This window comes from Geotrypetes seraphini, chromosome 1 (assembly GCF_902459505.1).
Source record: "Geotrypetes seraphini chromosome 1, aGeoSer1.1, whole genome shotgun sequence".
Taxonomy (NCBI): domain Eukaryota; kingdom Metazoa; phylum Chordata; class Amphibia; order Gymnophiona; family Dermophiidae; genus Geotrypetes; species Geotrypetes seraphini.
This window is the reverse complement of record NC_047084.1, coordinates 385,689,898-385,717,675: the sequence shown is the minus strand read 5'-3', so window position 1 is coordinate 385,717,675 and position 27,778 is coordinate 385,689,898. Positions and strand designations below refer to the sequence as shown.

Sequence of the window (27,778 nt, the reverse complement as noted above, 5' to 3'; positions counted from 1 at the left end):
AGCACTTTTGTGCCACTTGCTGCCTGGGGGGATGGGGGTGGTGGTAACTACTGGTTCATCCTCCCCTTCACAGAAGCAGGTAATTACACGCTCAGCATCCACATTTGGTTTTGGGGCTTGATTCTGCAGCTTCATCTGTCCTCTGCAAGACAGACTTTCCGCAGCCTATGAAGTGCAAGTATAAGTCATCTAAGGGTGACTCTATGCTCTAAGGTCCAGATACCTTCTCAGAATTTATGAGATCTTGCTGGTCTGAATTTTACTCCAGGGGTCCAGATGCTGGGTGCTTTTTTGTTCCCCTGCTACGTATCTCAGAGGCTGAGTGGCCTTGGGGGTCTCTGCACCTCCGCCGTCTGTTCCTCCTTCCCAGACTGTTTCAGGGGTCCCAGCAGCTGCTCCGTACCTCCCTGATCCTATTTGGACAGTGCTGCACTTACCAGATTTGAGAATCTGAACATGAGTGCTGGATCTGTGGCACTCCTTTGGGGCTCCGGATCCTAGAGAAGATCTGACTGTCAGGCGCTTGTTTAAGTTTGGGGTGTTACCAAATCTCATTGCTGCATCTTTACCGGAGTTGAACGTGGATACCCAGCCCACTCCTTTCATTTCTTCAAATTTTCTACCTGGTTCTGCAGCATTTGTTCGCAATCTGCGACTTTTCCTGGCATCCGGATATGAGTTAATTGTTCCGGAGCAGTTTGACTCTCAGGAGGGTCCTTTATGGAATGCTCGGGCTATGTCCAGCTTGCATCCTCAGGCACAGGAGTGTACACAGCTTTTGTGGCAGCCCAAGGGAGATTCTCCGATGGCTCAGCTGACCTGGCTCAACTCTCTCCCTAGTGACAGGACAGTTGTGTTGAATGCTGTGCAAACCAACCGGGTGGATGTGGTTCTCCAGAAAGTTTTGAACCAGCTGAGCTAATTTAGCAGTTGGAGCTGCGGTGCCTATGTCCTTTGTTGCATGCGCCAGTCTAGCTCAGCTACATGCACCTTTTCCTCAGCTTTTGTGGGCTGGGATGGACTACATGGCGGATGACTTCTATGATCTTTTGAAGGTGCTGGCAAAGGTGCAGTGGGCTGGTGATTCCACCTCCAAGGCAACTCTGGTGTAGGTACCTTTTCTGGGGCAGTTGTTGTTTGGCAAGGATCTGGTTGACTTCATGAATTTGGTAATGGACCATTCCAGAGATCTTGCCAGATAGTAGAGCACGGCCCAAGGGTGCTGTGCATTCCCCCTTGTATGGCTCCTGCCAAAAGTTTTGTTTACAGGCAAGATTCTTCATCCTTTTCGTAGAGATTTTTTCAGGATTGCAGGCTACAGGTGCGCTCTTTCTACCGCCGCTCTTCCTACGTGACCTGCTTATACAACCCAATGACGACAGGGAGCCGAGGACCCCTCTGTGGATAGTGGGGTTAGGTTCTCGGAGTTTTGGTTGCCTGGCTGCACATTATTAAAGTCCAATGGGTCATGGAATTTATTCAGTTGGGCTACAAGCTGGATCTGCCCACCCTCTGTCAGACTAGTTCATGTCTTCTCCTTTCGGGAGCCCAGACACAATGAGCCTGCTCCAAGCTGCTGTTATGCACTTGATGGATATTCAAGCAGTAGAGCCAGTGCCAAGCTAACATTTGGGTAGAGACAGATACTCTGTTTATTTTATCGTTCCTAAGAGAGTATCAAGAGATTGAAGACCGATTCTGATTTTGTAGCACTTCTATCCTGCTCTCAAGCTTCCTCGTTTCTGGATGGAGACCATGTGGTTGGTCCTTCCAGCTGTATTTCCATGGAAATTTCTGGCCTCCCTGGATCATACAGAGGCAAATTTGCACATTCCCATTTTTCAAGATCACCACAGGTTTCTGCGGTTTCATGTGCTGGATGAGCTTTGACAGTTCGATACGGTAGCGGGCCATGTATACCTGCCCGAGGCTTGTAAACAGAAGCTCTGGCCACAGATTTTGGAGATATTGATAATGGCGGCCCTGTCGGGGTAGAATGTCCTACATATTGTGGGTTCCAGGCTTAACAAGCTGGAAGTGGTTCCCCGGACAAACGCACGCATGCATTCTAATCAGAATGCCTTCCTCTCTCACTGGGCCTCCCAATGAAATGTCTTAGAGCTTGAGTCTGCTGTGGACTCTGGAGCCCAGAGTGTGTATGACCTGGGGGCTTCGTCCTCAAGCGTTCTCCCAGAGCCTTCCATTAAGCATTGCCTCCTGGGTTGTAGTAACAATGGATGCCAGCCTTCATGGCTGGGAGGGACTCACTAAGGGCGTTGTCCTTTTCAAGACTGTTGGACCCCGTCACCACAGATGTGGTCGATCATTAATGGCAGTCATCTCTGTTATCCCAATATAAACGACTGGGTTAGGTCAAAAAAGCCTAGTTCCAAAAAACAGAATCACAAATAAACAGATAGAGGAACCAGTTCAAAAAATACTTTCCACTTTCAACGGTGCTCAGAATCCAAGATGGAATGTAAGAACTCAGAGTGGGGGATAACCCCTACCAGAACTCTTATGGTATCTATCATTGCACCATAACTGCTATGAAAAGTTGTTTTGAATCACTAAATGAAATAAGTGATACTATGTAACTTGCACACTTTCAAATTGCTTATAACGTATGAATGGTTCAAAGGTTAAGTAACTTAGCTGAAGATTGCTGCTAGCGTTAGTTTGGCTGGGTCCTGACGCGTTTCGCCTTACTGGCTTCCTCAGAGAACCCGCAAACAATCTTGCATATTGTTATTTATCCTGGTTTGAAATCAGTAATTTTTCACAGGAAAAAGAAAAATTACTGATTTCAAACCAGGATAAATAACAATATGCAAGATTGTTTGCGGGTTCTCTGAGGAAGCCAGTAAGGCGAAACGCGTCAGGACCCAGCCAAACTAACGCTAGCAGCAATCTTCAGCTAAGTTACTTAACCTTTGAACCATTCATACGTTATAAGCAATTTGAAAGTGTGCAAGTTACATAGTATCACTTATTTCATTTAGTGATTCAAAACAACTTTTCACAGCAGTTATGGTGCAATGATAAATACCATAAGAGTTCTGGTAGGGGTTATCCCCCACTCTGAGTTCTTACATTCCATCTTGGATTCTGAGCACCGTTGAAAGTGGAAAGTATTTTTTGAACTGGTTCCTCTATCTGTTTATTTGTGAGTCATCTCTGTTATTCATCAGAGGAACCAAGAACTCTCCCTTGGCTCAGGAGGCTTGACTTCTTTTCTTTTGGGCGGAAATTCTTCTGGCGCTGACTACGGCGCATGTGGACACAGTAGCCAACATTCCAACAGACTTCCTCAGCCGTCAGGCTAGAGTTCTGGGTGAATGACCCTAGCGCTGTAGGCATTTTGGGCGATCATGAGGCGCTGGGGGCAGTCCTGCCTCAACCTCATGGCCATGGTGCAAAGCAAAATGGCTCCACGCTTCTTAGGTTGCAGATCCGGCTTGGAAGCCAGGTACTTGATGCTCTTGAGCAACTGTGGCCTCCAGAGGTTCTTCTATATGTTTTTTTCCGCCTTGGCTGCTGTTCAGCCAGGTCCTTCGCAGAATTACAACTCACCCTGGCCACGTCATTCTGGTGGCGCCCGCTTTGCATGGAGTGTCATGGTGCGCGGATCTGATGCAGCTGTGGGTGGCATACAGTCTGTGTCCAAGTGTCTTTTCTGACCTCACCCAGGCCCGGTTGCCATGAAGTAGTTAGGTCGTTTTTGCTCTTATGGCTTAGCTCTTTAGTGCACAGCCTTAAAAAAAAAAAAAGGCTGTTCGGAGCTTGTCATAGCTAAAGCTTCTTAGGTCTACCACCAAGTTGTCCACAGTGTCGGCTTACACTAAGGTGTAAAAGACTATTCAAGTGCTGGAGTGCCAAGAATAGGTGGACCCTTCAGTTCAGGTGTCGCGGGTTCTTGCTTTCTCAAAGCGGGTCTGGATAAAGGCCTCACAGTGGCGGTCTCTCTGGTTTTAGATCCAAGGATTGGCAGTTCTCTTTGGAGTTGCATCTGGATGTTGTTCGGTTTTGCAAAAATATCTTTAGTTCTGGCCACCCGTTAAGAATCCGTTCCCAGCCTGGAACCTTAATGTGGTGCTGTTTGGCTTTGCCAGGGCTCCTTTTGAACCACTGAGAGATGCTTTTCTCCGGGATATAACTCTCCAGACTGTTTTTTTATGGTTGCTCTCTTGGGACCGTAGAGTTTCTGAAATGTTAGGTGTTGTTGTGTTGACACCCTTTGCTCTGAGTTCTGAAAGCGGACAATTCCTTCCTTTTTGCTGAAGGTGGTTTCAGCTTTCCATGTCCATCCGGAAGTGTGTTTCCTAATTGTTCTGCTGACTGGTTCCAATCTCAGGATGATCTGCTAAAGAAGCTGGATGTGTGAAGGGTGCTTCTGCATTATTGGCGGATCTCTAAAGAGTTTTGCTTTCTGAATACCTGTTTATGGTAGTTCATTTTATTATGCGGGATTCTCCTGTTTCTAAGGCTTCTATCTCTAGGTGGATCCATAGAGCCATTTAGTCCACTTACATTCTTGTGGGGTGACTTTCCCCTGTTTATGTTAAGGCACTTTCTGCCAGGAGTGTAGCTTCTTCATGGACGGAAGCTAGATCTGGTTCTCCTGTGGAGATTTCCAAGGTGGCAATGTGGTGGTCTTTTCACACATTTGCCAATTTCTACAGAGTGGAGGTTGGGTCCTTGGTCTTAAGAGCTGACACATCAAGCCCACCCTTGCTTTCTTGGTGACTGCTTTTGTACATCCCTATGGTCTAGAACAGTGGTCTCCAACCCTGTCCTGGAGGACCACCAGGCCAATCAGGTTTTCAAGCTAGCCCTAATGAATATGCATGAAAGAGATTTGCATATAATGGAAGTGACAGGCATGCAAATCTGCTTCATGCATATTCATTAGGACTAGCCTGAAAACCCGATTGGCCTAGTGGTCATCTAGGACAGGATTGGGACCACTAAGTGGTCTCAAACCCTTTGCAGGGCCACATTTTGAATTTGTAGGTACAGTGGAACCTTGGTTTAAGAGCATAATTTGTTCCAGAAGCATGCTCGTAAACCAAATTACTCGTATATCAAAGTGAGTTTCCCCATAGGAAATAAGGGAAACTTGCTTGATACGTTCCCATCACGGGAATTGGAAACTATTAAAGAGCGATCTTTTATTTATAGAAAATTGGAATTTATAGAAAATAAACAAGAGGAGGAACAATCTCAGGTTTTTGAATTTATCCAAAGTCTCCTGTGATTTCTGGTCTGGAAATGGTCCGAAAATACATAAAAGAAGTACTTTTAGTACCAGAAGAAAGCCTACTGCCTATTGTTAGCATGTAATACATTACTTTGGAAAAGAAATAGGAAAGCTCTAGTCCTAAGGACCCAGCAGAACTGGATAAAAGTGGACTGAACTTAACAAATTTTCTGGAAAGCTCTCTGGAAGTAATAACTGAGAGGACTACCCTTATTGTTTCATTTGCCTTAGAGTTTGACAGTGATTTGATTTTTTGAACTTATTTTCAACATATGAATAAAAGTTTTTTGGGTCCAATAATTTGTATATTTCTCGTGAAACGCAAAAGAGAAGAAAAAACTTTCTAGTTTATAGATCTAGAGTTATTGCTCTGGGTGCTTCCTTTGTATTAAAATTTCCTACTAAGTGCTGTATTTCATTAGGAAAAACTTTCCTATTTTTTAAACCCAAACAGTTGTTACAATTTATTGTGGCTAAGGAAAGTGGGGGGGAAGAAACCATAGGGGACCAATGGTGATTCCGACAGTTTAGCGAACCGGCAGCCGGAAGCAGTCTCTTATTTCTATTATGTCATGATAAATGATTTGTGTGATTTCCATCTTTTGTTGTTTGCTTAGGTCTTGGATCATTGTGGACGAAATAATGAATGTTAAATATTCCCTGAATGGGGATACCATCCATGTTTCCTGTATTTTAATTTTAATCTATGTTCAAGTTGAAGTGCTTGTCTAAAGTGTAAAATTTGAATTAAAAAAGAAAGAAAGAAAGATAGGCAGACAGGGGGAGAGAGAAAGAAAGAACTAAAGAGGGGGGCAGGGGGAGAGAGAAAGAAAGAGAGACATAAAGAAAAGGGGGGACAGAAATAAATAAATATTGGATGCACAGTCAGAAGACAAAAAGTTAGGAAAAATGATTTTATATTCAATTTAGTGATCAAAATGTGTCCGTTTTGAGAATTTATATCTGCTGTCTACATTTTGCACTAAGGCCCCCTTTTGCTAAACCGCAATAGTGTTTTTTAGTGCAGGGAGTCTATGAGTGACGGGAGCTGTGAGGAGCATTCAGCGCAGCTCCCTGCGCTAAAAACTGCTATCGAGATTTAGTAAAAGGGGAGGGGGTATATTTGTCTATTTTTGTATAGTTGTTACTGAGGTGACATTGCATATTTTAAAGTCATCTGCCTTGACCTCTGAAAAAAAACCTCTAAATACAAATGATAATTAACACTTTCTCTGCGTACAGTGTGCTTTATGTTTTTTTTTTTAGTTTTATCATTTTGACTTGGTCATTTTAAAAGTAGCTCGCAAGCCAAAAAAGTATGGGCACTCCTGCTCTAGGGTATACATATTCAGAGCTTCCAGTCTCTCCTCATACGTCTTCTGGCACAAACCTCCTACCATTTTCGTCTCCTTCCTCTGGACTGTTTCAAGTCTTTTTATGTCCTTTGCCAGATACGGTCTCCAAAATTGAGCACAATACTCCAAGTGGGGCCTCACCATTGACCTGTATAGGGGCATCAACACCTTCTTTCTTCTACTGGTCACGCTTCTTTCTATACAGCCTAGCATACTTCTGGCAACAGCCACCACCTTGTCACACTGTTTCTTCATCTTTAGATCTTCAGGCACTATCACCCCAAGGTCCTTCTCCCCATCCGTATATATCAGCCTCTCACCTTCCAGCCATACGGCTCCTTCCGATTTCTAATCTCCAAATGCATTATTCTGCACTTCTTTGCATTGAATTTTAGTTGCCAGATATTAGACAATTCTTCTAACTTTTACAGATCTTTTTTCATGTTTTCCACTCCCTCCTTGCCTCTTCCCTCGAGTGACATCCCTCCTTCCCACCCCTAAACCCAACATGCTCTCTCCCCTTGCACCATTTCTCCCCTCTCTCATCACTCTCACTCCTCCTGCAACAATTTTCTTTCCTTTCCTTCTCCAACCCCACTCACAACTAATATGATCTTTCCCCATGCACCATATCACCCTCCCCTCCAGTGTGCAGTACCTTTCCTTTCCCTCCCCTTCTGCCAGGTCCAGCAGCACTTCTTCTCCCTTCCCTCCCCCTGTCCAACAGCACCTCTCCCTCTTCCCCGTCCATCAGTACCTCTCTCTAGCAGCAGCTCAGTGTGCTTTTAACTTCTCAAACAGCTGCCACTAGCATTAATTTAGATGCGGTTAATTCAGGCAGCCTCAGGGCCTTTGCTAGGCTGTCCTGCCTCTGATGAAAGAGGAAGTTGCATCATTGAAGCGGACCAGCCTAGCAAAGGGCCCGAGGCTGCCTGATGGAACTGCATCTAAACTAATGCTAGTGGCAGCTACGTGACAAAGTTAAATGCACACTGAGCTGCCGCTGCTGGTCCGGGTATGGGAAGAGAAGATGAGGAAGGCAGGAGTCCCGGGAGACATGCAACGGCAATAGGAAATCGCTAGATATGCAGCGCTGGCGCTGTACCGGGTGTTGAGAACCTCTGGCCCTACAGGACGTGCCTCTCTCGACAAGAATCACATCCTTTAGCCAAGTCAGGTGACTGGCGCATCTCTTTCTCCTCAGTGCGCCTTGGCACACGTGGAATATCAGGAGACACACTAGTAAGCCACAACACAGTTTGCGATACATTGTTTTAGACAATAGAAGGTGAAAATATTCTAAGGTTTTTCAGACTTTTCTAAGTCACTGTAGGTAAATGGAAGCAATTCCATGAAAGGGCCTGAAATCTAGAACTATATTGAGTAGGTTGTGAAGATAAATTGTTATTGAAAGTTTATCCTAACAGCTGCACACTTGAAATAAAGGATGAAAGGAATGCTGCTGCCAGAAAAAGTTTGATTTCTAATGAGTAGTATTAGTGCACAGGCTTAGTTTTACTCATTAATCCATTTATTTTAACTTAAAAAAAAATCTTATTTTTTTCTTTCTTTGGCAGCAAGAATTCAATAGTTATTTTTATAATGAATTAGAAATATGATAGGCTGCTGTTTTGAATTGTATTTAATTCTAATAACAAAAACTGTTTTTAGATATGATTTGGATGCCTGTGATATTGGAGAAAAGTATCCTGACTTGTTTCAAGTGAATCTGGAGGTGGAAGTGGATCCACGAGACAAACTCAGTCATGAAAGTCTACCATGGGAAAATGTGAATTTGAAAGGATTGAACCCCAAGATCCTTTTCTCCAACCGGGAGGAACAGCAAGAAATTTTATCTAAATTTGGTAAAAGAAATAATAGAAAAATTTACATTTGGTGTTTTCCGATGCTTTGTTGGCAGTGTTGGCTCACAGTTGATCCTTTTGCTTAATACAAAAGAAATGGAAATTTGGTGTTTCATAGAAAAAAAGAAAATATAATTTTGTATTCATTGATTTTCCTTTTGTAAAATGGCATATGGTCTCTTTCTGTGTTAATTTTTCAAAAGTCTGCAGATAGGTGCATTTGGTGGCACAGATTTTGCATCATTTATGAAGGAGAAAGTGTGAACATACTTTCTTTGAAAATTGTCCAAGGAAAAGGTACCCACAGAATTTTACTTCTGCTTTTCTCTAATAACAAACTGCTTCAGTGATGCCACACAGACAGGTAATATCCATCATCACCAAACAAAAGAGTTTCCCAAATTGACAGCTTTGAAAACTTGCCAAGGAATCAGACAAAACACTTCTGCTGCCATTCAATGTTTGTTTTACTCCTTCAGGTGCTTCTCTGTTCTCTTTAACTTGCCTAATAGGTTATTGGGCTGGGCTAAATTCACTAAACCTTCTGATCCTGTACCGACAAAAGCAAAATCAGTTTTACTGATTTTGCAAATGATTTGCACCTCTGTGCAAATCATTTGCATGCAAAAAATGATAGTGAATCAATAACTGTTTTAAAATTGGCCAGGAATCGGCCAGCAGCGATTGACTCCCTATCTTTAGTGATTCTGGGCCATTGTCCCTTCAGATACCATATATACTCTAATATAAACCAATATTTTGGGGACAAAAAGAAATGGCCCAAAAATGGGGGTCTTGGTTTATATTTAAGTCTACTACTGTAGTAAAAAAAATAAAAAAAAAAATCCAAATTTAAGCCTACTGGGCTGTGGAGAATGGAGTCGCAGATCAGGAGCAGACCAACATGTGATTCCTCTCAGCGGCGGTCCTCCATGAGTTAGGAGTCAATGACACATACAGATTGTGAGCATCCCTGTCTTCGGTCCTGACTAGCAATAACAAAGCCAGACATTACGGAGGCTGTCCCTCTTGTCAAATCGCTAAAGGGCTGTGCCAGTCTTGAACCTGCCCCCATCTGAAGTTTCGTCCTGATTTTGAGGAGTGGGATTGAGACCGGCAGCGTCTATAGCAATTTGGCAAGATCGACAGCCCCCACGGCATCTGTCTTAGTTATTGCCAGCCGATTTAGAGGGACCAGAGCAGGACCAAAGGCAGGACTGCTCACAATCCAGATGCACTACTGACTCCTCACTCCCCCCTCCTCCCAGTGGCTGGCAAACAGCATAGAGGACTTCTGCCGGGAGGAATCTACTGCCTGCCTCACATATCAGGCCTGCCCTTGACTCGTGATTCTGTTGTATGAAGCAAGGGGTAAAAGGTGATGGGGAAAGATCTTGGATGTAGGTGGAGGGAGAGAGCGAGATGAAGTGTTGGAGGAAAGAGGGAGGAGGATATGCTGGCTGGAGGGGGCAAAAAAAGATACTTTTTAGAAGAGTGAAAATAAAGGGGAAGTAGAAGCAGATAGAGATATAGAAAAATAAATGAAGGAAAACTAAAAGGAAAAGGTTAATGTCAGAGATGGATGTAGGAGAGGAAGTGAAGACAGGAATGAGAGAAGAGGCAGATAGACTGCAGACCCTGGAAAGAAAATTAAGAAAAGATAGAAGAAAGCAGAAACTGGGTAAACATGAATAAAATGACCAGACAACAAAGAAAAAATAATTTTATTTTGTATTTCATGAACAGAAAATGCAGTTTTACTGTAAATTTTCACTGCTTTCCTTTTATATTCCAAAGTGTAGTGTGTTGTTTCTCTTTCTCTGGTGTTGAACTACATATGGCTTCTTGAGGTTTGTTTGATTTTTGTCTTCATTTATTTAAGTTTGTGGTTGCATTTTCTTATGTAGGAGTCTTATAAGTATGTTAACTTTGGGATGTAAGCATCACATATATTTGTATTATGTTTACTGACTTATGAGATAGCTGATTGGGGGAGGGTGAACGGTTTTTATAGATTGGTTCACCATGATAATCCAAATTTCTAATCTTCAGTTTATATCTGAGTTAACATTTTTAACTCTGTTTTTTTTAACGGGGGAAATGGGGGTTTCGACTTATATTCGGATCAACTTATATTCGAGTATATGCAATATTTGCAGAAATCATGTTTCTTCTTTTGATTTAAAAAAAATTAGCTAAATCTTGAGCAGTTGGTGAAGTTAAGAGATTTAGCAACATGATACGTTACTGATTTAATAGTTTTATATAAGATTGGCATATTTGGTGTATTTTTAAATTTTATTTGTATAATAAGATTTCATTGCTAAGATAGCCTTTTTGTAGGAACTTACAGTTTTATATATGAAAGAAATGTACAGGACTCCCCCAAAATTCACGGGGGCCTTTAAAAGGCAGGAGAGGTGCAGCTGGAGAGGCAGGAGAGGGCAGCTGGAGTGCACACAGCTGAAGAAAATCACTCACGGTCTTCTCCAACCGCCTTTTCCTGTAGTAAAGTCAGCTACACCAATCAGGAGCTGCTTTGACACGCAGCTCCTGATTGGTGTAGCCTGACTTTTCTACAGGAAGAAGCGATTGGAGCAGACCACAAATGAATGAGTCCGCGATTTGCGAACCGCAAATTCGGGGGGGAGGGGAACACTGTAAACGGAGTTTGATGGTGACATCATTTACTTTCTGCCTGTCGTACTTGTCTTTTGAAAAGCAGAAGATCTTTTGTAAACCATGGATTTCTGATTATAGTTAACCAAAATTGTTTGTAGGGTAGTTGCGGAGCAACTGTATCTATAGATGATTTGAGATTTTCATTCCAAATAGAAACTCATTCTTGAAGTAGAAAATTTAACTGAGAATGAGTTAGAAATAGGAATAATAACATTTAAATACCTATAAATAGATTGAGTGCAAGATATTATAGAACCAGAAGATGTTAAAGAAAACGTAATGAGAATGATCACTCCATGGTAAAGTATGAATCTTTTGGAAAGAATGATTAGAAGATTTGATCAATAATATTGCCATCAAGTTTAAGTTTCAAGTTTATTAGGTTTCTTGATTAATCGCTTAATCATACTTCTAAGCGATGTACAGTTTAAAATTTACATTTGTTAGGTCTAGTAATGTATGTAGTCAAATAAACACCAAAAAGTCCAACAGGACAGAGAACCCACGGGCAGGGCAGGATTAATTCTTTGAGGGCCCCTAGGCACCTAAGTATGCTGGGCTCCCCTGGCCCTACCCCGCCCATGCCCCACCCCTACCCCTCCCCTGTCCCACCCCCATTTATCTGTTTTCTTATTTACTTCTTTAATTCCACTTGTATTTCTTTTTTTTAAATTCAAAACAAACAAAGATTAGCATACCAGTGCACAGTTTTTCTTCTATGCAACCCCTAAACATCTCTGAACAAAACCCCCCTTTCTTCCCTTCCCACCTACTTGCCCAGGACTTTAACTCTAAACCCTTTCCATACATATATAAAAGTGTTCAAATGCATTGTAAAGCACTAATACTATCCGAAACATAAGTCTATATTAATAACCAAGTTTGCAACTCCTCTCAACTGCCTCACTCTGTCGTCCAAGTGTAACCCATATGTATGTATAAATACATACATATGGGTAACTACTCTAGTATGTTCCACTCCATGTATGTTAATTTGTAACAAAACAACAAGGCAAGCGGTCCACCAAAGAATCCAACGTGGAACAAAAGAAGATAGGCAGCCAATAAGGAGATTCAAATCAGGTATATTCAAGGTGCTCCCAGGAACCATGCCTGATGCATTTTGCCAAACAAGGCTGGTCAACGCTAACAGAAAACCATGTCTTTCATACACACAGGACACAGAACCACCCTCACCCAGTATGGAATAAGTAATCACAAACTAAACTCCCTACCCCCTTTTTACAAAAGCACGGAAGAGGTTTTTAGCGCTGGCTGGCGGGCTGAATGTTCTGTGCTGTTCTTACGATCATAGGAATTATGTGATCATCGGAGCAGTGCAAAGCATTCAGCATGCTGCCTTGTGTTATAAACTGAAGGAATGGTACAGTTTAGGGGTGAAGAAACAGTGGTGCATATTCCCCAATATTGAACAAAATATAAAGATAGCAGATGTAAATTTTAAAAAAAGAGAAATAACAAATCACTTTACAAATTAACAAATAAAAATAAAACAAAAAATTGAAAATAAGATTCCATTTTATTGGACTGATACATTTTTTTAATTAGCTTTCAGAGGTCAAACCCTCTTTCCTTAGATCAGTAAAGTACACTGCTGTTACAATATCTTGTCCTGACCTGAGGAAGGAGAATTTGGTCTCTGAAAGTTAACCAAAAATATATTAAAATTAGTCCAATAAAAGGATCACCATTTCTATTTCTAAACATTTATCAACACAGCTAAAATATTACTTTATCCTAAAGCAATAAAATAAAAAATAGACTTTTTTTTCTACCTCTGTCATGTGGTTTCTGCTTTCCTCATCTTCTTGTCATTCGCTTCCTTCTATCCAGTGTCTGCCCTTTTCAGAAAATCTCTACCTCCCTCTGCCATCTCTTCTTCTGCTCCACCCACCCCTCTGGTCTAGCATCCATCATCTTTCTTCTGTTTCCCCCATGGTCTGGCATCTCTCTCATTCCATCTCTCCTTCTCTCCCCTCCTGTGGTTTTTAGTGTCTCTCTCTTCTCATTTCCTCCACTCAGATCTGATATCTGTCTCCCCCATTTCTGGGAATTCTCTTCTCTCTTCCCTTTTCTTCTCTATTCTTCCTTCTCTATTTCCTGCCTCCATCTAAATTAAATTCTTTCTTACTTTTCAGTCCTCAGTTTCCCTCTTTTCACTGTCTACTCACAGCTTGCCACCCCTTTCCTTCATCCCTCCTCTATCTCACTAACTCTATCTTCTTCCCCCCCCCCCCCCCATTCAGCATATGGGAAAGCAGCAGCAGTGGTGAGGGCACAAGTTCTCCCCGCTTCCATCATCTGCCCCTTCTCTCTCTCTCTCCACCCCAAGCAATTCCATCAGTTATCCTGCCCCCCTTCAGTGAATTGCCTGGGGTGGAGGGAGGGAGAGAAGAGGGCAGATGATGGAAGTGGGAAGAACTTGTGCCGTCAGCATCAGGCGCATGTGGGAAAGCAGCAGCTGTGAGGGACTAGAGGTCATCTTCCTCTCATTCATGTCCTTGCCACCCCGGTCCCTTGGTCAGTCCCACAATTTCCACCATATCCCCTCCCTCCATTCTTGTAGCCCAGCATCTCCTCTCCTGACATCTTCCTGTACTTTTTCCTTCACTATCTTACTTTCCTTTCTGTCCCTCTCACCATGATCAATCATCTCACCACCTCTCTCTTTCCTCCCCCTCAGGGTCAAAGATTGCTTCCACTCTCTTTCCTGTTCTCTTCCCCCTGTCACTCTATGATCTAGCACCCCTCCTGCCCTTGTCCAACATTTCCCCTTGCCCCAGATCAAGCAGGCAGCATATTCTCTACATGTGGGTGACGTCACAGATGGAGCCCCCTAGCAGACATTTTCGCAAGCAGACTTGCTTGAAGGCCTTCAAGCTTGCAATTGGCCTGCGCATGCCCCTCCCACCTGGTCTAGGGCATGCATCTCCTCAGTGTGTCCTCAGTTCTCTGATTTCCGTGGAGCCAGAAGCATTGCTCCCTTGCTTCGCGCGATATCGTTGTCCCTCTTGCACCGCGGCTTGTTTGTTTGGTTTCTTTTGAGTTGCTGTGCTCGCATCTGTTTTTTCTTCTTTTTATTTGTTTTTTGGTTCGTACCTTTTTGAGCGGGTTCCCGGTCTTACTCTGGCCGCCTGGCCTTGCGGGGCCGCGGCCGTATTTTTTCTTATGTCCCGGCCTCGTTCCGGGTTTAAAAACTGTACTAAGTGCAACCGGGTTATCTCCGTCACCAATCCTCATCGTTGGTGTGTGGAGTGCCTGGGTGCAGAGCATAGCACTGAGTCGTGCCCCCGTTGTGTGACTTTGCAACCGCGGGCTCTTCGTCAGACGGTGGCCAAGATTCTCCAATTCTGGCCCCATGGATTCTGCGGGACAGGCCTCGAGCTCGGCCTCAGCGCCCTCATTGGGTGCTTCAGCCTCGAAGTCCCCATCGGCCTCGAAGACTCCGGCCTCGGGGTAAGTCTCCTCTTTCCTCCTCAGGTGTGCCAGCAAAGAAGCCTACTTCCGAGTCTCATGCCAGTGCAGCCTCGTCGGCATCTTCGAGACATCACTCTAAGCGTGCCTCCTCACATAGGGAATCTCTTCCTCGAGGTCGCCCCCGAAGGAGCACACGCCTGCACCTAAGACCCAACCACCTTTCGTCTCAGTGCCTATGTTCAAGGACATGCTTAAGGCTATTCTTACCATGCAGCTTTCCTCGGTGAGCCAACTGGTCCCAATTTTGACGCCTCTGACCTCGATCTCGACCCAGTCTCGGTCTGACCAGCCTGAGCTTCCCCACGTTTCTCGAGGAACTGCCCGCAAGACTCGCCGGGTTCCCTCAAGTGATTCTTCATCCCCCGAGTCACCTGTAACTTTTCGGGGTTCCAGACCAGGGGGGTGGTTTTTCTCCCGCTACTTTGTCGAGGTTTGCCCCGCCTAAGAAGCCCCGGGCTTCTCCGCCCCTTCGGGGCAGGTCTCCACCCGCGAAACCTTCTAGTCACATAAGGGAGCAGCAGCATTTTGTGCCATCTGCAAGGCACACAAAAAACAATGACATATATAGTATTGATAGCCTGGAGGTGTTGCTCGATTTAAATAAAAGGCATCAGAATTGGTTAACCATGTTTCAGTTAAGCAGCATATGTCCAATTTATAATTTAGAATAAGATTCTGTATGAGGACAACACTTGAACAACAATTTAACAATGCTATAGAAATAGAAGAGGCGTTTTAAGTTAAAGAAGCTGAACAAGATGAGCGCAAAGTAATATTTGTTAGATGTCTTACCTATTCATTAAAAGGAAATGAAAAGATTATGTGGCAGTGAATGCCCTCAATGAACTGGAATATAAGAAAAAGAATGAAACTAAAAAGTAAGATTAATAAAACAAATCAACGTAGCGGGGTGTGTACAAAGGAACACACTAAGGAGCAGGACCTGGGAGGGCTGCCTACCTTTCCAGGTGCTGGTGAGGGACCGTTGCACCCGTGAGGAGTTGCGCCGCAGTACTTTTGAATTGTTACCTAAGACCTCGATTCGTGCTGGTTTCCAACAGGCACTATCGAGGCCAAAGAGTGACATCAGCTGTGGCCTTTGATTTCCACAAAAGGCACTGTGGCTGCACTTTCCCCGGAGGGCTGCCTATCTTTCCAGGTGTTGGTGAGGGACCGTTGCACCTGTGAGGCGTTGGCCTGCAGTACTTTTGGATTGTTACCTAAGTCCTCGATTCGTGACATAAGAACATAAGCAATGCCTCTGCTGGGTCAGACCTGAGGTCCATCATGCCCAGCAGTCTGCTCTCGCAGCGGCCCAACAGGTCCAGGACCTGTGCAGTAATCCTCTATCTATACCCCTCTATCCCCTTTTCCAGTAGGTAATTGTCCAATCCTTTCTTAAACCCCATTACCGTACTCTGCCCTATTACGTCCTCTGGAAGCGCATTCCAGGTGTCCACCACACGTTGGGTAAAGAAAAACTTCCTAGCATTCATTTTGAATCTGTCCCCTTTCAACTTTTCCGAGTGCCCTCTTGTTCTTTTATTTTTTGAAAGTTTGAAGAATCTGTCTCTCTCCACTTTCTCTATGCCCTTCATGATCTTGTAAGTTTCTATCATATCCCCTCTAAGTCTCCTCTTCTCCAGAGAAAAGAGACCCAATTTCTCCAATCTCTCAGCATATGAAAGGTTTTCCATACCTTTTATCAGACGTGTCGCTCTCCTCTGAACCCTTTCGAGTAACGCCATATCCTTCTTAAGGTACGGCGACCAAAATTGGGCACAGTACTCCAGATGCGGACGCACCATCGCCCGATACAACGGCAGGATAACTTCTTTCGTTCTGGTTGCAATACCTTTTCTGATTATACCAAGCATTCAATTCGCTCTCTTAGCGGCCGCTGCGCACTGTTCCATCGGCTTCATTGTCATGTCCACCATTACCCCCAAGTCCCTTTCCTATGTACTCTCATTCAATAATATCCCTCCCATCGTATAGTTGTACCTCAAGTTTCTGCTTCCCATATGTAATATTTTACATTTCTCAACGTTGAACTTCATCTGCCACCTCGTCGCCCATTCCCCTAGCTTGTTCAAGTCCCTTTGCAATTCTTCGCAGTCCTCTATAGTCCGAGCACCACTAGATAGTTTGGTGTCGTCTGCAAATTTTATTATCTCATACTTTGTCCCTGTTTCTAGATCATTTATGAATATATTAAATAGCAGCGGCCCGAGCACCGAGCCCTGCAGGACACCACTCGTAACCCTCCTCCAGTCCGAGTAGTGGCCTTTCACTCCTACCCTCTGCTTCCTACCTTCCAACCAGTTTCTGATCCATCTATGTACATCTCCTTCCACCCCATGGTTCTTCAATTTCCGGAGTAGACGTTCATGGGGCACCTTGTCAAAGGCTTTTTGGAAATCTAGATATATGATGTCTATGGGGTCTCCTCTGTCCATTTGTTTGTTAACTCCCTCGAAGAAGTGCAATAAGTTCGTTAGGCACGATCTCCCCTTGCAGAAACCATGTTGGCTGGTTATTAGAAGTTTGTTCCTTTCGAAATGTTCATCGATGTTTTCTTTTATCAGAGCTTCAGCCATTTTTCCCGGAACCGAGGTCAGACTCACCAGTCTGTAGTTTCCAGGGTCACCTCTTGATCCCTTTTTAAAGATGGGCGTAACGTTGGCTATCTTCCAATCCTCCGGGATCATGCCTGTTTTCAAGAATAGGTTGCAAATTTGCTGTAGTAGTTCCGCTATCTCCTCTTTTAATTCCTTCAGAACCCTTGGATGTATTCCGTCCGGACCCGGGGATTTGTCAGTTTTTAGTTTTTCTATCTTCCGGTTTCCAACAGGCACTGTCGACGCCAGAGAGTGACATCAGCTGGGGCCTTTGATTTCCACAAAAGGCGCTGTAGCTGCGCTTTCCCCGGAGGGCTGCCTACCTTTCCAGGTGTTGGTGAGGGACCGTTGCACCCGTGAGGAGTTGCGCCTGCAGTACTTTTGGATTGTTACCTAAGTCCTCGATTCGTGCCGGTTTCCAACAGGCACTATCGAGGCCAGAGAGTGACATCAGTTGGGGCCTTTGATTTCCACAAAAGGCGCTGTAGCTGCGCTTTCCCCGGAGGGCTGCCTACCTTTCCAGGTGCTGGTGAGGGACCGTTGCACCCGTGAGGAGTTGCGCCTGCAGTACTTTTGGATTGTTACCTAAGTCCTCGATTCGTGCCGGTTTCCAACAGGCACTATCGAGGCCAGAGACTGACGTCAGCTGGGGCCTTTGATTTCCACAAAAGGCGCTGTGGCTGCGGTGCGGCTGCAGGGCGTGGCCAAAGGGGCATGCCCTAAAGGATACGTCTGCCCCTTGGGAGCCGTGAGGAGACGCGCTTTTCCAGGTACTATCAGTGGGGTTTTAATTGTAAGTAATTCTTCTACCTTTATTCCCCTTACATGGTTATGGGGAAACGTAAAGTTAAACCTAAGAGCTCCACACCAGTAGTGCCTGGACCCATGGATCGTCATATACTACAATCCAATGGAGTATCTACCCCAGGTGGGGATTTACACACTGTTTCGGGAGCGTTGCTAAGTCCCTTAGAAAGGACTCCTCCTCCCGCCCGCACCTAAAGAATCCTGTGTTAATGGTACCGAAGTGGTTCCAGTTGGAACTCATGAAGACATAGTTCATCAGAAATCTTCAACTCTTATATTTAAATCTATGCCTAAGGCCTTGTCGTATTCAGAAGAAGCCGTTGGACCAATGCCACCTGAGTTTCCACAAGATGTTTCCCAAAAGGATATTTGGCTTATTAATACTAGAGTAGAGGGGATGTTACAATCAGTTATAAAGCAAAATATAAAATGTTCTGGTGAGGTTGTTCAAAAATTTCAAAATGTTGATTCTAATTTAAATATTATAGATAAACGTCCGGGGGTTTCGGAGGCTCAAATCTCCACATTGCAGAAGGTTTCTACCTCTGCTATTAAAGATTCACAGATAATGTATTCTAAAATGGAACATATGGGGAACTTATTTCGTTCGAAGAACCTGAGATTGGTTAATTTCCCCAAAACACATCTTATTTCATCAGAAATTTTGTTTCGAAAATATTTAAAGGAAATTTTGGGACTTCCAAACTCAGATTCTTTACCAATTTCAAATTGTTGTTATATCCCACAAAAGAAAAAAATAGGTTTAGAGAAGGGAGTGGGTCAATTGGTATCAACAGATTTAAATCTCACTGAATTCCTAGAAGATTCGCTCGATACCATTCAGAATCGGTCCACCCTATTAATTACCTGTTCTAATGAGATGGATAAGAGTTTAATTATGAAAACTTATTTCCAGAATAAGCAAGTAAAATTTTGTGGTAATGTAGTACAAATATTTCCTGATGTCTCCAGACCTAGTCAGATGAAAAGAAAATAATTTCTTTCTTTAAAGCCCAGAGTTTTGGCTATTGGTGCAACATTTTATTTAAAATTTCCTTGCAAATGCATAGTTCAATTGCAAGGAAAAGAATATATTTTCTGGGACTCAATTCAGCTGGAAAGTTTCTTAAATATGAAAGAACATAAGATCTAAATATCTGATTTGTTTTTTGAGGAGAAATAAGGAAACACCTAAATGTTTAGAAGAGGTTTTTTTTCTCTCCTTTTTTAGATTTATCTTGGGTAATTATAAAGTTTATATTTTTTCTAGGTTTGGGAAATTACTGTTCTTGTTTTGCTGTTTTAAAATTTTGTTTTTAAAGTAGTTAGCCCTCCCATAATGTGGGCTAGATGGAAGTAGTTTATGATGTAAAGATTTTTTCGTTATTCACTTTATTGAATTGTAAAATTCCATTCCTAAACTGTTCTGGATGTAGAACTGTTGTAAAAAATTATAAATAAAAAAAAAAAAAAGGAGCAGGACCTGCTTCTTCGGCGTGCAACAGTGAGCTCCGCTAAGAGCTTAAAATTTATAATGAAGCACCTAAAACATCACTTTCAGTATGTTAGGGCAAGATCACAGACAAAAAACAGAGATTGTGGTTACAATTCTCCTTAGGGTTAAGAAGCCTGCAATGGTTGCAGCTTGTGTTAAGACTTGGAAGACGTTTCAGTTATTATGGTGTGCCAAGGAGCAGGTAGAGTCAGAGAGGGCTCCCATTCCAGCGATCCTTGCTTTCCTGCAAGTCGGTCTCAAAAAAATCCTTTTGGTTTTGTCCCTCAAAGGGCAGATAGCCAGTATTTCATATTTTCGGGCTCGGAGTAACCTTCTGTCTCTGGCTTCTCAAACGGATGTCACTCGGTTTTTGAGGGGGGCTCTCAAACTGAGATCCCCGTTGCACAGACCATTCCTGTCTTGAGACCTCAATGTGGTCTTGAAGGGCCTGGCATGTGCTCTGTACGGACCTCTTTTAGAGGATACCATGCTAGTGTTTTTTTGTTGTCATAGTCTCGGCATGAAGGATGTCAGAATACAGAATACTGTTGCTAAGCTGATCTTTGGAAAGAGAAAGTTTGACCATTTGTCCCCATTGCTAAGAAAGTTGCACTGGCTCCCAATTCATCTTAGGATCCATTTCAAATGTGTTTGTTTTGCATTTAAGATCTTATTTGGCCTCTTTATTCCTCTTCTCTCTCTGTGTTGGAATGCTCACAGATCTCATCTTGCCAGAAGTTCTCAAAGATTGAAACTTTATTTTCCCTCATTTAAGGGTAAAAATAAATCTATTCAGAAATTTAGTCAGTCATTTCCTTTAATTTGACAGAACTTTGGATTGGCCTGCCACTTATTTTAAGGAGTCTAGGCTCTAAATAATTTTGGAAAACTTTAAAGACAATTTTGTTTGCTAATTATTTTGGAAACCACTTATTAATTTTCCTCTAATTTTTTGGTCTAATCTTTTTTTTTCTCTCTTATTTATGTACCATTCTTATTGCTAACCAAGTAGTGATAACCCGGTCTACAAATCTACTGTATTTTTCGCTCCATAAGACACACTTTTTTTCCACCCAAAAGTAGGTGGAAATCTTGGTGCATCTTATGGAGCAAAGGTACAATTTTGACCTCCCCCCCCCCCCCCGCTGCTGCCGTAGCACCGTTTTAAACATCTACACTCTGCCACACCATTTTAAAGCATCCTGCCACCATACCTTTTAAAACACCCACCCAATCACCTACCCGCCCGCAGTCATCGCTGCTGCATTAGGAAGGGAATCACTTCAGAAGAAGTATTAAATGTTTCAAAGCTGCATATAAATCAGGGAGTTAAAAGGCGGAGGCTGATGCTAAAGAGTAAACGCCGGTTGGTTAGAGTTTTTTGTTTTAAAAGTGAGGAGGAGTATTTTCAGCAAAAATGCAAACCTTTCCTTCTAACTCTTCAGCAATGTCACTCACAAACATATTGAACAGGATCGGCCCCAGCACCGAACCCTAAGGGATTCCACTACTCACCTTTCCTTCCACCGAGCGACTTCCATTAATCACCATTGTCAACCAGTTTCTAATCCAGTTCTTCACTTTGGTTCCTAACTTCAGCCTTTCAAGTTTGTTCAAGAGCCTCCTATGAGGAACCGTGTCAAAGGCTTTATTGAAATCTAAGTAAATTACATCTAGCATATGTCCTTGATCCAGCTCTGGTCACCCAATCAAAAAATTGAATCAGGTTTGTTTGACAAGATTTACCATGTTGCCTTGGATCCTGTAACCCATTACACTACTTTGGTACATCCCTAAGGTCTAGAATGTCTCACCTATTGCACTGGAAAAGGAGATTATGTACTTACCCTGGCAAGCTTTTTCCCAGTAGATAGGTGAGACATTCTAGACCCCCCCCCCCTGCCCTGTCTTTGCTGTGCCTGCTTTCAGAGTTCGGTGCCACATTTGAGTCTCCTTATGCTTCTCCATTGTTTTTCGAGGAGACTTGTCAGTCCTTTGGGGCTAGGAAGAGTTTGTAAATATGTCCACATGTTATGGGAATAGTTTCTGTGCTCCTTTGAAACGTATGTTGGCAGTTAATGGTACTGTTTAGTTGTTTTTGAGCAGAACAATAGTTTAGCCTTTTGTTATAGGTGCCTCTACATCACAGATGGTAGTGTCTTTATATGCTTGGATACTGACTGATGGAAAGAGCCGAGCTAGCCTGTGAAGTTCACTAGAGGTGGAGTGAAAAGCCTGGAGTGGATTTCTTCTGCTGCCCATGCAGGTGAAGGGAAATAACCCTATGGTCTAAGAACATAAGAATTGCCGCTGCTGGGTCAGACCAGTGGTCCATCCTGCCCAGCAGTCTGCTCACACGGCAGCCCATAGGTCAAGACCAGTGCTCTAAATGAGTCCAGTCTCACCAGTTTAGCATGAACTTGTCCAACTTTGTCTTGAAACCCTGGAGAGTGTTTTCCCCTGTAACAGACTCCAGAAGAGCGTTCCAGTTTTCTACCACTCTCTGGGTGAAGAAGAATTTCCTTATGTTTGTACGGAATCTATCCCTTTTCAACTTTAGAGAATAGGGGTGTCAAACTCAATCACATTACGGGGCCGAAATCCAAACAAATGCTAAGTCGTGGGCCAGACCCACCCCAATCTCTGCCCCAGATCCCACCCCCATAATAATACTAATTATAACACCATATACATACAATATAATCTTATTAACACATAAAGGGAATGGCTAACCACAAAATTAAACTATACAAACACACTATATGCTTCTCAACATTCATTCCTACCAGAACACAGATAACCCCTATGCAAATACGGGACCAAAAACTAAAAGTTCTAATATACAGTAAAACCTTGGTTTGCGAGCAATGTCACCTAAGTAACAATCATACAAAAATAGACAAATATATACCCCCTCCCTTTTTACTAAACTGCGATAGCAGTTTTTAGCACAGGTAGCTGCGTTGAATGCCCCGCACTGCTCTCGACGCTCATAGGCTCCCTGCGCTAAAAACCACTATTGCAGTTTAGTAAAAGGGAGCCATAGTGCAAAATATAGACAGCAGATATAAATTCTCAAAAACGGACACATTTTGATCACTAAATTGAAAATAAAATCATTTTTCCTACCTTTGTTGTCTGGTAATTTCATCAGTATCTGGTTGCATTTTATTCTTGACTGTGCATCCAATATTTATTCCCTTAGCCTCCTGTATTTTTCCTCTCCTCCAGACCTCATTCTCTCCCCCAACTTTTTCTTTCTTTCTCTCTGCCCTCCCCAAGCCACTAGGTTTGCTGCTGCCACCGTCATCGGGGAACAGGCCCCCAAGCCACCGCCGTCCCAAGCTCTCCCTGCAGAAGCGTCGCGCTGACCAGCATGCCGCTCCACGACGTCAATTCTGACGTCGGAGAGGAAGTTCTGGGCCAGCCAATCGCTGCCTGGTTGCCCGGAACTTCTTCTCCGACGTTAGAATTGACGGGGAGCGGAATGCTGGTCGGTCTGATGCTTCTGCAGGCAAAGCTTGAGGCGGCGGTGGGGGATGTCGGGGAGAGGAAGGTTGATCGGGACAGCAACACGAGTCTATCACGGAGCCCGGAATGAGCTCCGTGATCAACTCGTGTTGCCTTCCCGATCTACCGGTTGATTGCGATCGATGTATTGGGCACCCCTGCTGTAGGTACTTGTATTGCAAGACATTGCTTATATATCAAGTTAAAATTTAATAAAATGTTTTGCTTGTCTTGCAAAACATTTGCAAACCAAGTTACTTGCAATCCAAGGTTTTACTGTATTAAAAAAATCCACCCTAAGATTCAAGATTCTGCATGCAGTACAACCCCCAGAGAAAAAGAAATAAATGTAATTCTTCCTGAGCAGTGCAAAAGATAGACAGCAGATAAAATACTCAAAATTGACACAATTCAAACACTAACTTGAAAATAAAATCATTCCCCCCTACTTTTTGTCTCCCTTCCATGCTGTGCCTCCCTCTGGCAGGTGTCTAACCTGTCCGGCTCCAACATGGCCGTTTTATGTGGCCCACGGTCTGATACCCCCAGTGTTACCTTGTGGCTGACTCCCTCCTCCTCACAGCTGTAGTTTGCACGGAGCCGCATGCAGCAGCTCCTCATTCGTCCTACACCTGAACCAGAAGCCTTCTCTCTGACGTTGCAGCATCAGAGGGAATACTTCTGGATGACGTGTGGGACGAGCAAGGAGCTGCTGCAAGCGGCTCCGTGCACACTACAGCTGTGAGGAGGAGGGAGCCAGCCACAAGGTAACACTGGGGGTATCGGACCGCGGGCCACATAAAACGGTCAGGCAGGCCGGATTTGCCATGCGGGCGTTCAGTTTGACATCTGTGGTCAAGAATGTCTCACCTATCTACTGGAAAAGAGCTTACCAGGGTAAGTATATAATCTCCTTTTATTATGGAAATATATTATTTTGATTTATTGTTTCCAGAATTGTTTACTCGTAAACCCTCAATAAAAAATTATTGTACTAAAATAAAAAGAATGGCCATTTCCGTGACTTCCATCGCAAGCAGCTGCCAATCTCAGTTAAATCATATTTGACGAGAAGTGTGGTTGCATCGTGGGAAGAATCTTGTACAATTCTGATGAAAGTTGCAGGGTGGCTTCTTGTTCCTCTCTTGCTTTTGCCCGCTTTTACCAAGTTGTGGCAGCACATTCTGATGCCATTTTTGGGACCTTTGGTTTGAGGGCAGGCTCTTCTGTCTCTCCCTTGGGAGGACACTACTTTTTGGTCCTTGATCTTGCAGTCAGGCTCCTCTGTCCCACCCTAGACATTTGCCATTGCTTTGGTACGTCACCTAACGTATGGACTCCTGTGTAGATGTAACAGAATGAAAGATTAGGTTCTTACTTGGATAATCTTCTTTCTGTTAATTTTCACAGGAGTCTATATGATCTCTCTCAGCATATCCTAATTCACCTGCTTTCTGCCTTGGATATTTCTAAATTCTAGAACTGAAGTTTTTCTCCTGTCAGATAGCTAAGCATAAATAAATCCTGTATAAATAACTGATTTGTTGATCTTCTGGCTCCATTGATGTTAGTGCTTGTTGCACACGGCAGGTTGGTTCACTATTGCTGCTATGTTATGTCTCTTATTACTGGGGTTTTTTTTATAAGTTACAGAGCAGAACAGATATGCATGATGGTTGCGGGGAAGTTACCATCCTCATTTATATTCTATTCTAGTTGAGATCAATTGCTTTGCAATGAACTGAATGGGACACTCCATTCCATTGGGAATGAAGGAGGTATGGAAAGTTGTGAGTGACACACTAGAAAATGACATGGGGACAAATTTATCCCTGTCCCCACAGGAACTCAATTTCCCCATCCTGTCCCCTCAAATTTTATCACTGAACCTGTCCTGTAATCTCTGCCTTAACCTCACAGGCCTCGAACACTTATGATTTTAAAGTATTTGAGGCTTATGCAGATGAGGACAGAGTTTTCAGGAATGGGGCAGGTTTGGGACGGGAAAATGAGTTCCCACGGAGATGGGAAAAAATTTGTCCCCATGTCATTCTCTATGACAACACTTATGCAAAGCTGGTTCTTGTCTGGAGATTAATCACCTAACATATGGACTTCTGTGAAGATTAACAGAAATATTATTATCCAGGTAAGATTCTAATCTTTCATTTTTCGCTCTAGATATTTTTGCAGTGTTCCATTATTGCAGAATAATGTTCAAATCATAAGCCTGCCCTAGGCCTGTCATAAACATACCTCCCAACATGTCATCTTGAAAATTAGGTGCCTTGCAGATGACCAGCATAGAAAAATGTTTTAAAAACTGTTTTGAAAATAGCAATTTGGACATTTGGGTCAGTACATTTGGGTCAGTATCTGCTGCCTTGTGCCATTTTTTTGGATGTTTTTTGTTTTGAAAATGAGACCCTTTATGTTTATTATTCGCATTAAAACACTTTGTACTCTGCAGCTAGGCTCCTACCATTTTGGTTGTACACTTCCATTAAAAACATAGTCTTAAGACAGACAGAACAATCATTTTTGTTTATCACAGATATTTTGAACAAAGGCTATCAAGTCATATTTATCTAGGCATGTTTGGTCTGAAGAGATAACCTTATATGTTCTGATTGCAATCAGTCTTGCTACTGTTTCTTTTTATCTGTATGTTGTGGATTTGAGTGTGACTGACTCTGTCTTATCTGCAGTTGTAGTTCTTTTCTAATGCCTATGTTATAGATTGTATCGTGCCTTGCTCTGCTTAGGTAGTTAAAGGTGGTATACAAAGTCCTGAATAAATATATTTACAGTGGTACCTTGGATTACGAGCATAATCCATACCAGGAGCATGCTCGTAATCCAAAATGCTCGTTTATCAAAGCGAGTTTCCCCATAGGAAATAATGGAAACTCGCTTTGATACGTTCCCACCCCCCCCCCACCCCCGAGGGCAGGGCGCTGCCCCCCCCTCCCCTGCTCGCAAAGTCCCGTCCCCCCCCCCCCCCCCGCATGATCCGGCACCCCCCGTGAGAACAGGCACCCCCTGCCCGACCAACTTTAACTCACCCCCCCCCCCCCCCTGTCTGGCACCGGCACGAGAACCGCTCCCCCCCGCTCGAATCGGCACCCCCTCCACGAGAACAGGAACCCCCAGCCCTACCAAGTTTAACTCACCCCCCCTCCCCCCTATGGCACCGGCACGCAGCCCACAAGTGCCGGTGCCGCTTGAAGATCTTCTTCCCAGTCTCTGCCGGCTTTGAGCATGCATCTGCGCATGCACAAGCCCTTCTAATTCTCCCTCTCGCCTTCGTAAAAGGAGCCCATAATGTATTGGATAATGCTGCTGCCTTGTTTGTAATAGAGTATGTGTTTTAAATGTAAATGCCTTACAGCTGATTTAGCACTCAAAATTACACACACAAATTTGGTTACAAGATAATTAACAATGATAATTGGGCACTAACAATTATCAGCACTAATTAGCAATATTCTATAAAGATGCATGCATAAATTCTTATGTGCACATCTGAACAATAGACATGACTACAGAAAGGATATAGGCTGGTCATGGGCATTCCAGGATTTTGTATGCAGTGTTACAAAATATGCCAAATCTGTGCTTAATTTAGGCCTAGATCCCTGTGCTGCCATTTTGTAAATGATATCCAACTCAGAATGCCATGTATAAAATTGTACTTAGCACTCATTTTTTTGGGACAATGATTTTTTTGACATCATGTATAGAATTTGGGCCCTAATGTATAAATGATGATTGGATATAATTTTAAGTGATTTATATTTTTAATTCCTTATTTAATAGGTAAACCTGAACTGCCACGACAACCAGGATCTACAGCTCAATATGAAGAAGAAATGGAGAATTCAGCCCATTCTTCTAAGAGCGAATTCACTGATTCAGATTATCTCCCCAACAATGCTGTTGATGCAAATAATTTCTTCAGTACGCTGGATTGGCAAGGCAACTTCAGTTATTTATTAGTTTTCTTGTGTTTTATAATAGGTTAATTTGCACAAGACCATTGTTGCAACTAGTTCAAAATGTCAATTAGAGCAGTGGTTCCCAACCCTGTCCTGGAGGACCACCAGGCCAATCAGGTTTTCAAGCTAGCCCTAATAAATATGCATGAGAGAAATATGCATATAATGGAAGTGACAGGCTTTCAAATCTGCTCCATGCATATTCATTAGTGCTAGCCTGAAAACCCGATTGGTCTGGTGGTCCACCAGGACTGGGTTGGGAACCAATGAATTAGAGTATTTGATAGAAATTGTTTTATCATTATAGAAACAAGTTTTATACTTGAAGAGATTTTCATGAGTCATGTAGCCTAAGAATTATATGCTAGTAGGGAAGTATTTTATACAATTTTACCTCTTTAATCAGTTCTGTGCTGTTTGTTATGTTAAGAACGTTGAAGTCTGATGTCATTTTATGTGTGTATAAATTGTTCTGACCTTACAAAAATTATGCTGTACCTCTCTATAGGGTGTTCCCACCTCCCCTACACACACATACACACCTTTGTCATTTAGCATTATTGGGGGTATTTCCATTTTCTTATGCTGTAGTTCACCACTGGGGACCAGAAGCATACAAGCTGGTTTAAACACTTAACTCATTTCTTTTGCTGTAAGCAAGTTTCTGTGAAGACCAACAAATGTGCC

General features: G+C 43.2%; 1 protein-coding gene across 5 annotated transcripts in view; it reads left to right on the top strand.

Moving 5' to 3' along the window:
- GAK (cyclin G associated kinase) overlaps nucleotides 1-27,778 on the top strand; it is a 652,499-nt gene that overhangs the window by 486,413 nt on the left and 138,308 nt on the right. For 4 of the 5 annotated variants that reach the window (XM_033916764.1, XM_033916757.1, XM_033916736.1 and 1 more), the window contains 2 exons: nucleotides 8,287-8,480; nucleotides 26,913-27,071. In XM_033916764.1, coding sequence (XP_033772655.1) covers nucleotides 8,287-8,480; nucleotides 26,913-27,071 — 353 coding nt within the window. The remainder of the gene's footprint in view (nucleotides 1-8,286; nucleotides 8,481-26,912; nucleotides 27,072-27,778) is intronic. The other variant, XM_033916747.1, reaches the window with a different exon arrangement.